Here is a 15,962-nt window from a genome sequence, read left to right as displayed (position 1 = left end):
AACACTTTGTAACCCACTCTCTAATTTGTAGGGAGTCCCAATAGCTTAGTTGGTGATGCTCTCACTCGACTTACAAAGGGACTAATACAAATCGATCCCTGGTGCTGTCAAGAGAAGTAAAAAAAAATGAGCTTTTATATCATGCGATATCCACTAAACATGCTCAAAGCACTTTACAAAGGGTCCCTGGCCAACAGCAACACTTTACATGTAGGATGGGATATGATGCCTGTTAGGCGATAATATTACAATTTTTTTCGGACATAGATAACGCTGTTCACGGCCAGGTGCTCATTTTACACCTGAGTGTGGTGAGAGAATGTGAGTAAAAAGCCTTTTCCAAGGACTCAACTATGCACCGAGCAAGGCTCGAACCCAGGACCTTCCTATCCGAAAGCGAGTGTCATACCGCTTGACCACATAGTCGCACGAGAAGTGCTTTGATACAGAATAGCATCCTTTCCAAATGGTGGCAAACTTCAGGACGGTATTCGCTGGACTCTAGTATGCAAATTCCAGAATGTTCAGCAATATGACACGCTGGAGCTGAAAGACTGAATTCTTTCAATAAAATAAATAATTTGTTAAAACATGAGCATCAGAATTTGGCACACTCAGCAGATTCTAGAACGCTTTTAGCTTCTTCCAAGAGCATGCAAAATCCAGAAAGTGTTGTATTGTCCATTTCATGCTACAAAAACTGGGATAAACTCCATACTCCATGTACTTAATAGTCCTGAAAGACTTTTGTAGTGGTGACGGTTTTGGGGCGCTGTTTTCAGTGGTGCCAATTTTACCAAACAAAATGCGTCTTCTTACACATTTTTCTGAGGATTGTGCTCATGATTAAATTCTGTCCTTTAAAGCCTCTTTGATGACCGAGTATTTCCTTTCAGTTTTCTGTGAGTGATTTTATTGAATGATATATATGATCACATGTGCATAAATGTATAAGCGTTTCCATGCACTTTTGGTGGAAAGCGGCGCTGTAGAATTTACGTGGTATTATTATTATTAATCAAGCAATTTTATCATTCATACACTTTTAGTGTAGACACTGTAACCCGTTTCTTGACCCAGAAGTTCAAAAAGGGAAATCAATTTAATATTATCTGTCTGGGTCATACATGGATTGTTGCTTTTACGGATTTTACGGCGCTTGCGGCACATTTAGGTCATTTCAGCGCCAGTAAAAAGAAATAAAATGGGATAGTAAAAAACATTATAGATTTACTTTTAAAATCACACAAGAAAAGGAAGACAAAGGAGAATGGTACAAATAGGGAATAGATGTAGATTCCAAAAGCATTCCATCATTGTACATAGTTTGAGATCACCTTAGAGTCTCATCCAGACACAAGCACAGGATCCCACTAAGAGGAATAAACTCAAATGCTTCAAAACAACAAATATAACAATACATAACAGAGAAATGATTTATAAAGAAAATAATATCATCTCCCAGTTATCCAGTTGTGAAAATTTTAATCTGAATTCACTTTTAAATGTTCACCACAATGAATTTCACATTTTTAGACACATCAAACTTTAAATCAAACTCTCTCTCTTATTGCTCGCTCTCTCTCTCTTTCTCTCTCTCTCTCTCGCTCTATCTTTTTCTCTCTCTCTCTCTCTCTCTCTCTCTCTTCTCGCTCCCTCTCTCTTCTCACTCGCTCTCTCTCTCTCTCTCTCTTCTCACTCTCTCTTCTCGCTCTCTCTCTCTCATACATCATGCATGCATGCATGCATACATACATTACACACACATACATACATACACACATACACACACACACACACACACATACATACATACTCTACTCGAGCTGCAGCCCCATAACAAACAAAATTCCACCATTTCAGCTCATCTGACTTGCTTCATTGTCATTTCTTACCTCAGGGCTTTTCTCTATTTTCTCACTCTTATTTCTGATTATAATGCAAAAGTTGAGAGCAGGTAATGATTAAAAATACCTATGTGAAAAGATGTTTATGATACGCAAATCAAGACAAAGCTGAAACAAACTTTTCAGATATTTTGATACGTACATCATACAGTGGAACCCGTATATAAAGGTCAGGATATAACAGGACCCAGTTATAACATTTTTTTAATCCTCAAATTTTCTCCCTCTTTGGCTTTAGTAAAATTTACCAGGACTTTTAAGAGCCTAAGTGGTTATATGTTTTTGTTTTTGTTTTTAAGTGTTTTACGGCGCTTGCAACACATTAAGGTCATATCAGCGCCAGTAAAAAGGAAGAAAATGGGATAGTAAAAAGATTTAGAATTATTATTAAAGCACCCAAGAAAAGGTAAGACAAAGGGGAATTGGTTCAAATAGGAAACAGATGTAGATTCCAAGAGCACACTATCAAAGTACTTAGTTTGAGATCACTTAAAAGTCTCATACAGACACAAACACAGGTCCCCACTAAGAGGAATACACTCAAATGTTTACAAATCATATATACGTAAACAAAACATAATACAGTGCATAACAGAGAGATGATTTACAAGGAAAAAAATATCATCTCCCAAAACTAATCATACATTTGACTGTTTCCCTCTCAGTCAGGGCATCCGGCAAGGGTCAGGACAAAACCAAGTAATCTCATTCCAAGACAAAGACAGAAAGCATGTTGGAAAACAGATATAGGGGATAGAAGACACAGTATGTACCCCCCTGCCCACTATGGGAGGTCAGCAACCCCGCCCAGTAAGTGGTTATAACAGCGGTGCTGAAACCCACTTACCATTTCCAAACATAATATATATCAGCCCACATTACGTTCAGATATGTCTCTATCTAAAGGCAACAGAAAGCTAGGCTATGCCTAGTTCATGAATACTCTGTGATTGTAGTGTGTATACACGAGTTACTACTATACAACATCATTGTCAGTCTAACATTAACATGGGCCTTGCAGCAGGAAAAACAGTGTGTAGCATAAAACACACACACACGCACACAATGGTCAATTTGAAATTGCGAGAGAGACTGAAAATGATAACAGGTGGTGATTTGGGTTGTTTCCCTTGAAATTCGGTTGTAACAGGACTGGGTCATAGTCATAATCATAACGGGTATTTTAGGTTGGTCCCACCATGCCTGTTGTTATACTGAGGTTCCACTGTATCATGACACAGCCTTGAATTCCATGCCTTAAAAATCACATCTTTCCTCCTCTTTAAGTAATGACATGCTTTTCCTAATCTACCAATTAAATGTTGGTGTTTTATTGCGCCCATTGGTGCGATATTCCTTGATTCGTGGTAGGCTTGCAGTCCGTTCAAAGTTGGATTTGATGCAGGGGTATTGGTCAAGGTAGTCGATGCCTTCCAAATCAACAACGTGCTCAAAGACGTCAAAGCCAGACAGGTCAGCAATGGTCATCTGTCAAATTAAAATACATATAATAATAATAATGGACTCTTGTAGACCACACAGTATCCTCAGCCCAATGAGGCTCTTGGCACTTGACATCAACACAATATGATTTTACAGAAATTAATTGAGATTTAAAAAAAAAAAAGAAATATGTGACCCTCCGTCTCAAAACGGTATTATGTCGGAATGATTCAGACCCCAAAAAAATGAATTTAGAGATAGAATGATGAGAAATTGGACCTTAGAAGTTTTTGTAAAGCAAGAAATAGTATTTATACTCCAGCATAACGTACAGAAATTAAACCCAAGTTTGATATTTGTGGCAAAGAATTCAATTTCCCTAACCGAGTGGATCCCGACATAATACCGCTTTGACACGGAGGATCACATATTGCAAGGATTTCTTGAACGCAGACAATGGTTTGGACTCCCGGATTCTCTGTGGAATGAATGGTGTTCCATACATCTCTGACCAAAATGAGAACAAGGACCTCGTTCCAGCCTTTGTTCATACTACTGTCATCTGCATTTTTTGCGGCAAATTTCCCAAAATTGGCAAATCGTGGCAAATTTTGGGGAAAAAAAGAAGCGAAAACAAAATATCGAGAAAAAAAGTGCGAAACTTGAGAAATGTTGCAGCTTTGCGTGTGTGTGTGTGATTGTTTGAAAGTTTGGCCGCATAAATCGCTTTACATTGTGTAAATTAATAAATGTAGCCTCCTTAAATGTAATAAATTGTCTTTTATATATATTTTTCTGTTTCGCATGTTAATTTTTACTGAAACGCTTCGTTTTCCTCGGCAAATTTTGGTCTTTTTGGCAAATTTCTTGGCAAATTTTGGGGGTTTTTTGGGCAAATTTTGGCAAATTTTAGGTCCCAATTTGGAAAAAAATGCAGATGACAGATACTACATTAGTGCGGACATAATAGGCTCTTATTTGAAGCTCTGATCACTCAACCCTAACACCGACTATATCCGTAGTTTACCCGGGTTACTTTTACCCCATGCCTATTTATTACATTTTTTTCTAAGACAAATTATAGGCGTAGTATCAAAGCTAGCTTAATTTTTACACGTTAATGGTAGTTAAATAAAACTATCAATTTACATGCTCATTTTAAAGACATTTTTTTCAATTTTGAAAAGTAGCAAAAATCTCGAGGGTTGACTGAGTTAACAAGATATACAAATCATGAAACCCCCCAGATTTATTCATGTCTTTTTTTTTTTTTACTAATGCTTTAGTTATTTTCCAAGATTTTGTTGATATTTTTTATTTACTAATAATTAAAACAAACAAATAGAAAAACAATGATACAGATACCACAATCTTTCCCCAAATACTAACGAAAGAGTGAAAATGGAGAGGCTTCGTGTATCATTCCTATATGTAGCCTTTCCATTTTCACTCTTTCGTGAGTATTTTCACGATCACAGGCTTCAGGCAGCCCTTAACGTTTTCAATATTTCCCCAAATAACATTGCAATTAACCACAAGTTATCACAACAGCGGATACACAATACTCTTCAACAGTCATAACGTCACTTCCCTCGTAATGACGCATGGTAACTTAGTAACTGGCTCTAAACAATCGGAACAATGGCGGACGCCCTTATGAAATATTTCTCTGACGAGCATAAAAGCGTATCCAGAGGAAAAAAAAACCCATTATAAATCTGATCATGTTTTGACTTTTACACATTCTGATCACAAGACATATGAAAAGTTCTAGCCAGCATGACGAATAAAAAGTACCGATTTTCTTTGTTTAGAACCACGATGGCCGCCGTTGCGGGGCGACGTGACATCAGACTATTGAATCCCATTGCAATATACAACAGGAACACATTATTATAAACATTTTTCTCCCACAGACAATCTGGGAGTAGAAAAGTAAAAGACTCTAACCAGAAATTATAGACACTGAAAACAGCGACAATTTCTGTAAAACAGACAGGGTGAATTATCAATTGTAAAAACATCTGCTAAAAGTAATTAACACAAATGAATTATTAATGTTTCGTTTTTGTTATTGGTTGAAGTTGAAGAAGGTTTTTGAGCCCAAAATGTTTCATGTTTGGTATTTTGTTCTTTTACAAAGCTGGTATATTCATCTTTGTTCATTACATTTTCAGTTCACAGCTTCTAGAAGCTTCGTATCACTTTGGCTGTCTGCAACAATGGGCAAAGTGACTTTTACAGATTAAGGGATTGAACTTGAAAACGCAAACACGTTTTTAATTTAAATATTAAAAGGAAAGAAAAACAGCCCAGCATGTGACGGTAGAGTTAGTAAGCAACGTACCCGGTCTATAGCAAAATATCCTGAACCATTTTCTCGAAGCCTCTTCTCCATAATTGGAAGTTTCATAGGAAGGTACTCAGTCCGGACTTGCTGTAAGTTGTCAGATCCCTGTCAATATAAATCATCAGCAGCAGCAGCAACAGTGTCATTAGCATCATCGTCATCATCATCATCATCATCATCGCCACAACCAAGAGAGAAATCAACATCAGCATTATCATAAAAATGATCCCCATTATAAATCATGCAAACAGTTAATTCATGCTACTCCCACCCCCCCCCCCCCCAAAAAAAAAACAACAACAAAATTAAAAAAAAAAAACAACAACAACAAAAACATACCTTAACTCACTCAATCGTAGACTATTTGCTACATTTCAAAATTGGAAGAAATTTTTTTTTTTAAATGAGCATTTACATCTTCTTCTTCTAGGTTCCATGCCTGGTCCAGGCTTCGGATACTGCATGAATTATCTCTCTCCATTCCTCCCTGTCTCTTGCCTTTTCAAACAGCTCTTGGATTGTTAGGCTGGTGAAGCCCTTCAGTTGGTCTATGAGTGTTTTTCTTTGTCTCCCCCGGGCGCGTTTACCAGGTATTTTTCCACAACTTGCCAGGTATTCATTCTTATCTTTCCTTACTATGTGTCCGAAAAAGGATTGTTGTCGATCCACTATTAAGGGCATTAGTTTCCTTTGTTGGCATGTTTGTTTTAGCACTTCTTCGTTCGTTTTGTGTGCAGTATACGATATTCTCTGCATCCTTCTCAAGCACCACATTTCAAAAGCTTCAATGTTCTTTTGTGTTTCTGCATTTGTAGTCCAGCTTTCGCATCCGTATAACAAGATTGGCCACACGTAGCACTTCAAGACTCGGAATCTAATCCCGAACGACATCTGTTTGTTTTTCAAAATGTTTCCCAGGTCCATGAAGGCCTGTTTGGCTTGAGCTATTCTTGCTCGTATGTCTCGGTTACATCTTCCATCTGTTGTCACTATTGAACCTAGGTATTTAAAACTTTCTACGTTGGTAAGTTGCTCGCCGTGAATCGTTATATTGCAGGTGTTGTTGTTTTCGGGTTTTTCTGTATTACCATGCATTCCGTTTTGGTGATATTCACTTCCATTCCCTTGGCTTCACTATCTACTACCACTTTGTCAACAATCTTTTGAAGTTGGATTTCTGATGTTGCAATGAGTACCGTATCGTCTGCGTATCTTATATTATTTATGTTGTGACCTCCCACTTTTATTCCCTCCATATTATTTATGCCCCTCATGATTGTTTCTTGGTATAGATTAAACAGATCTGGTGAGGCAACACACCCTTGACGGACTCCTTTCTTAATAGGAATGGAATTTCCTGTAGAGTTTCCGATTTTGATAGATGCCTGCTGGGTGTAGTATAATGTTTGCATGAGTCTGAGGTCTTTCTCATCAGCGCCAATGGAGTGCAGTTGTTTTAGTATTTCTTCGTGGCGTACTCTATCAAAAGCTTTTTTGTAGTCGACAAAACAGAGGTATAGTGGGGTCTGAACCTGTATAGCTCTTTCACTTAAAACACGGAGGAGGTATATTGCGTTCCTTGTCCCTCTGTCAGGTTGGAATCCATATTGTTCTTCTGCGATTTCGGGGTTAATCTTATTCCTTAGCCTGTTGATAATTATACGCAACAGTATTTTGTTGATGTGGCTTATTAAACTTATAGTTCTAAAATTTTCGCATCTGACTGCACCTGCTTTCTTTGGTATTGCTATGAAAATAGAGTTACAGAGATCTTCTGGAATTTTCCCAGTATTGTATATATTGTTGAATAATATGTGAAGTTCATCAATTGCTAGATCTCCTAGGCTTTTTAATACCTCTACAGATATTTCATCAGGGCCTGTTGCTTTACCATCCCTCATTCGTTCCATGGCATGTTCAATTTCACTTTTGGTGATGTTTGGTCCGCTTAATGGTTCTTTGAATTTCAGTGGTGGTTCATTTCTATTTGGATCATTGTACAGTTCGCCTATGTATTCTACCCATCGGCTTTCTATATGTTGTTCTTCAAATAGCAGTTCCCCTTGTTTGTTTTGGATACAACTTCCTGCTGCTTTGCTTTTCCTTTTCCCTGATAGTTCTTTTATTCTTTGGTGAGCTTGTTGGGGGTTGGGTTTGTATTCTCTTTCGATTTCGCAGCATTTCCAGTCTAGATAGTTCTCGTGTGCCTCGATGCATTTGGATTTAATGTGGTTGTTCAATGTTTGGTATTCTGCAGACCCTCTGTTGCATTTTCGTCTTTCTTCAAATAGGTTTAGAATTTCATTTGTCATCCATTCCTTTTTGCTGTTTATTTGAGCTATTGGTAAATGCTTTTCTGCAGTTGCTTTGACACACTTTTGGAATATATCAAATTGTTTTTCACATTTTTCGTTATCAGGTTCACTTTGGCTTTGTATCATGAGTGCATTTTCAAATTCTTCTCTCATTTTTGTTTGTATGCCATTGTCTTTGCATAACCTGTAATCCCTCTTTATTCTACCAGCTGTTCTCTGAATAGTTTTAAACTTTATCCTTACTGTACAAACAACTGGGACATGGTCACTGTCTACATCGGCGCCTGGGTAGGTTTTGCAATTTAATATGCCATTTCTGAATCTTGATGATACTGCTATAAAGTCTATCTGGTTCCTTGCTCTGTCCCCTGGTGATTGCCATGTCCAGGTTCTTCTTGGGTGTTGTTGAAACCAGGTGTTTGAAATCATTAATTTATTTGTTCTACACCAATCTGCCCAGATGTTTCCTCGTTCATTTCTGTCTCCGAGTCCAAGATAGATCATCATCAAGCCCTACTGCAACCTCCTCGTGGTGTCGAACGGTAACAGGTCAAGCTTGCCAACTGCAGAGGGCGACAAGAATAGGCAATGGCAAACCATTCTTGTAACTTTGCCGAGTTAACTGCATGAATAAGTCCAAAAAGTTAAACGGTGACAGCGTAAAGGGGAGCATGTTTTCACGGAAGACTGCTGCCTCGCTCGGTTGGGAGCGTGATGTTCGTCAGGTCACACCGAACCGTCAGCCAGTTACTAGGCGAAATAAATTTAACAAATGTGACAAAACCAAAATTGGGACATGGAATGTCAGGACCTGTGCCCAAAAAGGAAAACTAAACAACATTCTGAAAGAAATGAAACGGCTCCAAATAAATATTCTTGGCCTGGCAGAGATGAGATGGAAAGAGCAGGGAACCATGTCAAAACAAGAAAACAACATGACATATAAGATCATATGGAGTGGTGGAACCTCTTTCCAAAAAGGAGTAGGGATGATCTTAGACCAAAAATCAACCAAATTTTACAAAGGGCACGTAGCAATCTCAGACAGAGTTTTGCTGGTTAAGCTAAGAGGACCTGTAGTTGACACCAATATTATTCAAGTTTATGCACCAACAGAAGAGGCGACAGATGCAGATATGACAGAGTTTTACCATTCACTAGACAAAGCAAAACGAATGTGTAAATCACAAGAAGTCCTTATGGTAATGGGGGACCTAAATGCTAAGATTGGCAGAGGCAGAGATGGTGACATAATCGGACCACATGGACTCGGAGCATTTACATAGATAGTTTTATTCAATTACCATAAACATGTAAAAACTAAAAACATTAGCTTTGATACTAGACCTATAATTTGTCTCAGAAAAATGTAATTAAATAGGCATGGGGTAAAAGTAACCCGGGTAAACTAAGGATATAGTCGGTGTTAGTGTTAGGGTTGAGTGAGTTAAAAGAATGCTGATTATTAAAAATACTCTAGAACTCTTTGCTCAAACAACATTTAAATTGTTAATGTCTTAAATTATTCTTTAAAAGCACAAGATACAGGTTGTGTAAAACAGTAGAATGTCCTTATCTTCTAATTAAAAAATTATTTTCTTAACTAATTACTTTTTTAAAAAACACATAGGTTTAGCAAAATACAATAAAAATTGACCCTAATCATTGTACAGTAGTTGTAGTTTCACTCCCATACACACGTTTAGTCCACACCTACTTTGTTTCGTATGTCTCTGTCTCCGCAAGCAACAACAATTCTTTCCAACACGTCCTCGCTGAAAAACAAACACTGGTGGATCTCAAGGTTCTCATGGGGCGTTTTACCCAGGAGGTCTGGAAGGGATTGGTTTGGTATGAATTTCATTTCTAACACATTGTTAGAGATTATGATGATTATGATGAATATTAATGATGTATAGTAATAATAATAATAATAATAATAATAATAATAATAATAATAATAATAATAATAATAATAATAATAATAATAATAATAATAATAATGATGTTGATAATAATAATAATAATAATAATAATAATAATAATAATAATAATAATAATAATAATAATAATAATAATAATAATAATAATAATAATAATAATAATAATAATAATAATATAATAATAATAATAATAATTATTATTATTATTTTAACGATGATCAACTATTAATGCTGCTACTGCTGCTGCTGCTACTACTACTACTATTACTACTACTACTATTACTAATACTACTACTACTACTACTATTACTAATACTACTACTACTACTACTACTACTACTACTACTACTACTACTACTACTACTACTACTACTACCACTACTACTACTACTACTACTATTACTACTACTACTACTACTACTACTACTACTATTACAACTACTACTACTACTACTACTACTACTACTACTACTACTACTACTACTACTACTACTACTAGCACTACTACTACTACTATCATAATTACCCCCGACATCTACCTCTATCTCCAATCTCCGCTAAATAAAAGGAAATAGCCAATTTCTGTGTAAACCATTTGTCATCAATGATGAGGCATGGAAGTTGTCCAAAGGGAGTCTCTGAAAAGATTTTTGAAATATCAGATTATGAATCCATCCAAAAAAAGAAACAAAACAAAACATTGCCATAGGCTACTTTAAATCATTTCTCAGATATGCATGTTTAATCATTGTCGTTAGGCAAGAAAAAACCCATCAAGAAGTAAAGCTGTGCATTTTTCAAGGCGATACTAAGTTGCTAGAAGCAGGATCTCTATAATAATAATAATAATAATAATAATAATAATAATAATAATAATAATAATAATAATAATAATAATAATAATAAAAATAATAATAATAATAATAATAATAATAATATTAATAATAATAATAATAATAATAATAATAATAATAATAATAATAATAATAATAATAATAATAATAATAATAATAATAATAATAATACTTTAGTGCATCCCAAAAAGGTCATTTTTTTGTACAGACGTGTTATAATTTACACAATAAGATAAAAATACAATGGAAATAGGATATATATATAAAAAAGGAGCAGCTCCATAACCAGAGTCGCGCTTTATAATATGAATAATTTCAACACTGTAAAATAGTTAAAACTGACATTATAAATTGCAAAACAAATAAATTAATAAATTAATATTTATTTTAAAAGCAAAAATGCTAAATAATTTATATAAAATGATTATTGCTTGTTATAAAGCCTAATACTGGACGGCAGAAAAGATTTTCGGTGTCTATTAAAATTATCTCTATTATAAAACCTATTATACTCGTAAATCATGAGCACAGTTAAATTTGTGTGTGAAGTGTCGGGGGAACACAGAAAATGGCTGGTAAAGAGAGAGTTACATGTTTCATAACACCATTGAAGAAATTTGAGAAATTGTATCCAATTCAACAGAGGCAATATGAACTTATTTGCAGGTCTGATAACCCAATTCACTATGGGCTGGCTCGTTGTTGTAATGGAAATCTCAGAAAAATGGTGCAAAATATTGTCCATTACAACAATGTTAAAGTAGGCTCAAAATTACCTTCGGATATCAGACCTGCATAAGTGTGTACACTGCAAACAAAAGAGAATGCAAGCAAATCTCTTTAAGGATCCACAGACATTTCCTGCAGAACGTGCTGCTTATGTGGTCTAGTGGCATGACACTCATTTTCGGATTGGAAGGTCCTGGGTTCGAGCCTTGCTCGGTGCATAGTTGAGTCCTTGGAAAAGACCCTTTACTCACATTCTCTCACTATACTCAGGTGTAAAATGAGTATCTGGCCATTGACAGCGTTGTCTCTGTCCGAAATTTTTTTTTTCTTGCAATATTGCCTAACAGGCGTCATGTCTCGTCCTACATGTTAAGTGTTGCTGTTGGCTATGGACTCCTTGTAAAGCGCTTTGAGCAGGTTTAGTAGGTATTGCGCTATATAAAAGCTCAAGTTTTTTTTAACATTCCCATGACTATTGGGGCAAAAAAAAAAAAAAAAGTCAAGTCAAGCTACATACTACATGTGATAAATATATCTTACTAGGTTTGATATCCCTGGGCCAGACGACGTGTTCATCACTGATTATCTCCTCTTGTAAATGAATTCCTGTGGCTGCAGCTACAAGTCGGGGCAGCTCGCCCCTGGCTCTTGCATTGAAGTACACATAGCGAAACGTCTTCTGGGCAGCCATTCGTTTCCCTTGGAAAATATAAATAATGATGATAAACGGCATTTATGAAGGGAATTGTCTTATCAGTATTCATTATAGTATATATTATTATATATATTTTAAAAATAGCAAAAACGATAATTAAAAAAATACAAAACACAACCTGTCCCACCATACCCCCCAACTTGAGGTTTTTCTCTGGGCTATACTACACTAATACTACTACTACTACTACTACTACTATACTACTACTACTACTACTACTACTACTACTATACTACTACTACACTACTACTACTACTACTACTACTACACTACTACTACTACTACTACTACTACTACTACTACTACTAACTATACTACTACTCTACTACTACTACTACTACTATATACTACCTACTACTACTACTAACTACTACTATACTACTAACTACTACTACAACTACTACTACTACACTACTACATACTAACTACTACTACTACTACTACTACTACTACTAACACTACTCTACATACTACTACTACTACTACTACTACTACTACACTACTACTACTACTACTACTACTACTACTACTACTACTACTACTACTACTACTACTATACTACTACTACTACTACTACTACTACTACTCTACTACACTACTATACTATACTAACTATCTACTACTACTACTACTACTATACTACTATACTATCCTATACTATACTACTACACTACTACTACTACTATACTTATACTACTATACTACTATACTACTACTATACTACTACTACTCTACTCACTATATACACTATACTACTACTACTCACTACTACACACTACTACACATACTACTACTACTACACTACTACATACTACTATATCTATCTACTTCTACTACTACTACTATATACTACTACTACTATACTAATACTATATACTATACACTACTACTACTACTACTACTATATTACTACTAACTACTAATACTACTATACAAACATACTACTACTAAACTACTAACTATACCACTACTATACTATTTACTATATCTACTACTATACTACACTACTACTACTACTACTACTACTACAACTACACTACTACTACTACTACTACTACTACTATACTACCTACTACTACTATACTACTACTACTACTACTACTACTACTACTACTACTACTACTACAACTACTACTACTACTACTACTACATACTACTACTACTATACTACTACTACTACTATACTACTACTACTACTACTTACTATACTACTACTAACTACTACTACTACTACTACTACTATCTACTACTAACTATACTTACTTACTATACTACTTAACTACTACATACTACTATACTACTACACTACTACTACACTACTACATATACTACTACTACTATACTACAACTACAATACTATACACATACTACCTCATACTATACTATACTCTATACTACTACTCTACTATACTACTACTACAATACTATACAACTCTACATACACTACAAACTACTACTAATACACTACCACTACTATACTAACTATATACTACTACTACTACTACTAATACTACTTAACTACACTATATAATCTATATAAACTAATTATACTACTCCATACTATAAATCTACTACATACTACAATTATACTACTACTACTATTTTACTCAACACTACATACTATATTATCTACTCTAAATATCTCTACTACATCACACTACTCTTCTATACACTACAAACTCTACATCTTCTTTAACTATACTAATATAACATTATAAATTCTACTACTATACTACTATATATTATATATACTACTAACTATAAAAATACAAACACACCTCCACAATACATACTATATTTCTTCTATACACACTTACTATACTACTACTACTACTACTATACTACTACTACACTACTACTACTACTACTACTACAACTACTACTATACTACTATACTACTAACTACACTACTACTACTACTACTACTATACTAATACTAACTAACTTACTACAACTACTAACTACACACTCACTCACTACAACTACTACTACTACTAACTACTACTACTACCTACCACTACTAAACTAACTACCACTAACAATACTACTACTACTACTACACTACTACTACTACTACTACCTACTACTATACTACTACACTACTACTACTACTACAACTACAACTACTACTACTAACTACAACTACTACTATACTACTACTATACTATACACTACTACTACTACTACACTTCTACTACTAACTACAACTACTATACTAACTACACTAACTATACACTACACTACTATACTACACTACTACTACTACTACTACAAAACTACTACTACACTACTACTACTACACATATACTACTACTACTACAACACTACTACTACTACTACTATACTAACTACTACTATTACTATACTATACTACTACTACTACTTACACTATTACTACTATATCTATACTACTACTACTACTACACTATACTACTACTCCTACTACTACTACTACTACTACTAACTACTAACTACTACTACAACTACTACTACACTACTACTAACACTACCATACTACTACTACTACTACTACTACAACTAATCTACACTACTACTACTACTAAAACTCCTACTACTACTATTACTACTACTACTACTACTATACTACTATACATACTACTACTACTCATACTACTACTCTACTACTACCTACAACTACTACTCATACTACTACTACTACTACTACTACTACTACAACTACACTAACTACTATATATAACTACTACAACTACTATACTACTACTATACTATACTACTACTACTACTATACTACTACTACAACTACTACTACTACTACTACTACATACACTACTACTAACTACTACTATACTATATACTAACTACCACTATACACTACTACTACTACTACTACTACTACTACTACTACTACTACACTACTACTATAACTCACTACTACTACATACTACTACACTATATATACTACTACAACTACTACTACTATACTACTACTACTACTACTACTACTACTACTTACTACTACTACATACTACTTATACTAACTTACTACTACTATACTACTACTAACTACTACAACAAATCTAACTACTACTATACTTCTACTACTACTACTACTACTACTATACTATACTACTACTACTATTTACTACTACTACTACTACTACTACAACACTACTATACTACTACTACTACTACTACTATACTATATACTACTACTACTACTACTACTATACTACTACTATACTACTACTACTATACTATACTACTACTATACTAAAACTATACTACTACTACTACTCTACTAACTACATACTCTACTACTACTACTACTACTACTACTACTACTACTACTATACTACTACTACTACACAATACTAATACTACTACTACTACTACTACACATACTACTACACACTACTACTATATCACTACTACTACTACTACTACATACTATACTACTACTCAACCAACTACTACTACTACTACTACTACATTACTACACTATACTACTACATATACTATACTACTACTACTACTACTACTACTACTACTATACTACAACTACTACTACTACTACAACTACACTACTACTACTACTTACTACCTACTACTAATACACATACTACTACTACTACTACTAACTACTACTACTATACTACTACTACTACTACTACTACTACTACTATCTACTACTACTACTACTACTACTACTACTACTACTACATTA

At 34.7% G+C, this 15,962-nt stretch overlaps 1 protein-coding gene across 1 annotated transcript in view; it reads right to left on the bottom strand.

The window, feature by feature from the left end:
* Nucleotides 1–1,459: 1,459 nt before the first annotated feature.
* Nucleotides 1,460–15,962, bottom strand: part of LOC144956707 (glutathione S-transferase 2-like) — a 16,090-nt gene continuing 1,587 nt past the window's right edge. Inside the window, exons 2-6 of the mRNA XM_078887375.1 lie at nucleotides 12,082–12,240; nucleotides 10,498–10,596; nucleotides 9,733–9,848; nucleotides 5,698–5,805; nucleotides 1,460–3,395 (exon numbers count right to left, since the gene is read on the bottom strand). Coding sequence (XP_078743501.1) covers nucleotides 3,216–3,395; nucleotides 5,698–5,805; nucleotides 9,733–9,848; nucleotides 10,498–10,596; nucleotides 12,082–12,232 — 654 coding nt within the window. The 5' untranslated portion in view covers nucleotides 12,233–12,240 and the 3' untranslated portion in view covers nucleotides 1,460–3,215. The remainder of the gene's footprint in view (nucleotides 3,396–5,697; nucleotides 5,806–9,732; nucleotides 9,849–10,497; nucleotides 10,597–12,081; nucleotides 12,241–15,962) is intronic.

This window comes from Berghia stephanieae, chromosome 11 (assembly GCF_034508935.2).
Source record: "Berghia stephanieae isolate SIO BIC M18660-M18661 chromosome 11, UCSD_Bste_1.3, whole genome shotgun sequence".
Taxonomy (NCBI): Eukaryota; Metazoa; Mollusca; class Gastropoda; order Nudibranchia; family Aeolidiidae; genus Berghia; species Berghia stephanieae.
This window is presented reverse-complemented; position numbering and strand designations above follow the sequence as displayed.